We start from the raw sequence: 2665 nt of genomic DNA, 5'->3' as shown, positions 1-2665 counted from the left end.
TACATCAAAATATACACAACACAAACTGAAGGCAATCATTAATTTTGTCCCCTTCTGATTCATTTGAACGGGCAGTGCTGCAAACTGAAATAATGTTGCTGTTTTTTTTTTTAAATTACTTCGTACACTGAGTGCATTTTCTAAAACCCAATCTTTGGTCTAAAAGTAAACAAACAAACAAATGAACAAAAAAAAAAAAAAAGCAATTCGGTAAAGAAAAGAATAAAATAATAAATGGCCAAAAGTAGATCTTGGGCATTTTTTCAGTATTAATTCTGCTTAAATACAAATTATGTTTTAAGTTTTTTATAGTTTTCATAAATTTAGTGGTTTGATTTGGTTTTTTATTTTCTTTCAAGGTCTGCACCCACCGACATATCCATGATAACTTATAATACTGCAAACATGGAGAATCGGGCGGCTTTTAGTGATAGACTTATCATATTTGAGTAAAAAATTGCAAAAGCAGTCACTATTTAGATACACATTCTACTATAATTTTGTCTTCCAAACTTCATAGTCTACAATGCAATCTCCCCACATTGCACCTTGCTGACGCTCCTCACCTTGGTGGAATAATAAACAACCCTAAAGACTGAACAAACGTACAGAAAATGGGGGACTTAATAAAAAATACCTGGACTTTTTTGTTTTGCTTTTTTTTTCCTTTTAATTATCATTTACAATGCAAATGTGTGTAAAATGTTCACTTACAGTCTGATCCCATGGATGTTAATGTATTAAAGGGTTTGAAGAAGACCCCTGATTTTGATGTGTGAAATAATCAGAAAGTCCTCCGGAAAGTCCCGTTGTAAAACTTGGCAAAGAAGGTCTTAAGGACTCACAGGGGAGAGTGGAGGGCGCCTGTGGCGACGTGGAGGAGGAGGCTGCCCTGGCCGTCATTGAAGTGCTGCTTTGAGAAGTCATTGAAGGGTGAGGAACATGGGGGAAAAAGTAACTCGTCTGTCCTGCTAGGAGATTTACAGAGCAGGGGTTTAGGGAATAGGTGCCGGAGCAGGGAACTGACAAGCCACACGGCACTGAGGCGGCCAGAGCTGCTGCTGTGAGGTGATGAGTGGCATAAGGTATCTCTCCATTGACTAGTCTATCAACACTTAACCCATTAGACGTGGAAAAGGAGTGGTTGTTTCCCAAGGAGTTTTGAGTCAACACTGAGCTGTAGGGCATGGGGTGGCTGGGGTAGGCGGACGTGGTCCCATTGTAACTCAAAGTGCTGCTGGCCCGGGGGTGGTGCAGGGAGAGGAAGGGGGACATAGGCCAGTACAAGGATCCTGCCCTATCCATGAATGTCAGTCCGGTGGAGGTGAGCCGGGCGCCTCGCTTAAAGGCCAGCTTGGCCCGAGAGGTGGTGGAGCGCCGGCGGAGCTTGCCGGTGGTGCCCCCGATGAAGACGTCGTCGCTGGAGGGGTCCAGCATCCAGTAGTTCCCTTTGCCCGGGTCGTCGTAGTGGCGGGGCACCTTGACGAAGCACTTATTGAGCGAGAGGTTGTGCCGAATGGAGTTCTGCCAGCCCTGCTTGTTCTCCCGGTAGTAGGGGAAGTTCTTCATGATGAACTCGTAGATGCCATTGAGCGTGAGGCGCTTCTCGGGGCTCTGCCGGATGGCCATCATGATGAGCGCGTTGTAGCTGAACGGCGGCTTCTCGTACTTGCCGTTCTTCTTCTCCCCCTCCTTCCCGCTCTCCCCGTCCTTGGCCCCCTCCGCCGCCCCCTTCTTCTCCTCGGCCGCTTTCTCCTTCTCCTCCAGCTCCGCCGCCGCCGCCACCGCCGCGCCCGCCTCGCCTTTGCCCGCCAGCATGTCCGCCTTGGCCACCTCCAGGGCGCCGGAGGCGGTGGCGGTGGGGGGCGGCAGGAGGTGCTGCCCCTTCTCCTCGTCCTCCTCCTCGGCTGCGGCCGCTCGCTGGGGCTGCTGCGGCGGCGGGTGGTGGTGGTGGTGGTGGTGATGGTGGTGGTGATGGGGGTGGTGGCTGTTGTGGTGGCTGTGGCTGCTGTGGTTGTTGTCGCTCTGGACGGCTTCGGGAACCAGGCTGTTTATGCTAAAGGAGGATTTCGGCAGCATTTTCACTTCCTTCCTATCTCCCATGTCCAACATCACACACTAGTCTGAGGGGGAAAGTTGCGGCGGCTGAGGGAGCTGCGCGCGGGGCGGCGGCGGAGGCGGCGGCCGAAGCGGTGGCGGTGGCCGAGGCGGCGGCGGCGGCACCACCGGCGGCGGTGGCGGCGGCAGCGCAGTTGGACAGCAGTCTCAAGCGCTGGCAAGTCATGTAGCACGGACAGGAACCGCCGGGGAGGGAAAAAATAATAGTAGTAATAATAATCACCGATCAGAGAAAAATCAAACCGAGTCGGAGCGGAGAAAAAAAAAAAAAAAAAAAAAAGGTAAAAACGGGAAAAAACCCTCAGAAACCTAAAAAAAAAAAAAAAAAAAAAAAAAAAAAGCAACAACACACAAACACAGACACACACACAAAAAAAAAAAAAAAAAAAAAGCTACTTCATGGTGCCCGGTTCCCCCGGCACGGCAGCGCAGGGGGAGGCAGGAGGGAGCAGCAGCCGCCGCGGGCCGGCGCGGAGCGAGGCAGACGGGCGATACAGCCCGCCCCGGCCGCAATTAATTTCAGAGCTGCCGGCACGCACCGGGGCTG

The 2665-nt window shown here is 51.3% G+C and overlaps 1 protein-coding gene across 1 annotated transcript; it reads right to left on the bottom strand.

Annotated features, from left to right (window-relative positions):
• Positions 1–656: 656 nt before the first annotated feature.
• Positions 657–2336, bottom strand: FOXG1 (forkhead box G1). The gene has a single exon (XM_058854076.1). The coding sequence runs from the start codon at positions 2110–2112 to the stop codon at positions 733–735; it is 1380 nt and encodes a 459-aa protein (XP_058710059.1). The 5' UTR covers positions 2113–2336; the 3' UTR covers positions 657–732.
• Positions 2337–2665: the final 329 nt, after the last annotated feature.

The sequence above is a fragment of the Poecile atricapillus genome, chromosome 1 (genome assembly GCF_030490865.1).
Source record: "Poecile atricapillus isolate bPoeAtr1 chromosome 1, bPoeAtr1.hap1, whole genome shotgun sequence".
Classification (NCBI taxonomy): Eukaryota; Metazoa; Chordata; class Aves; order Passeriformes; family Paridae; genus Poecile; species Poecile atricapillus.
The sequence above is the reverse complement of the archived record's forward strand: the minus strand, read 5'-3'. Positions and strand labels throughout refer to the sequence as shown.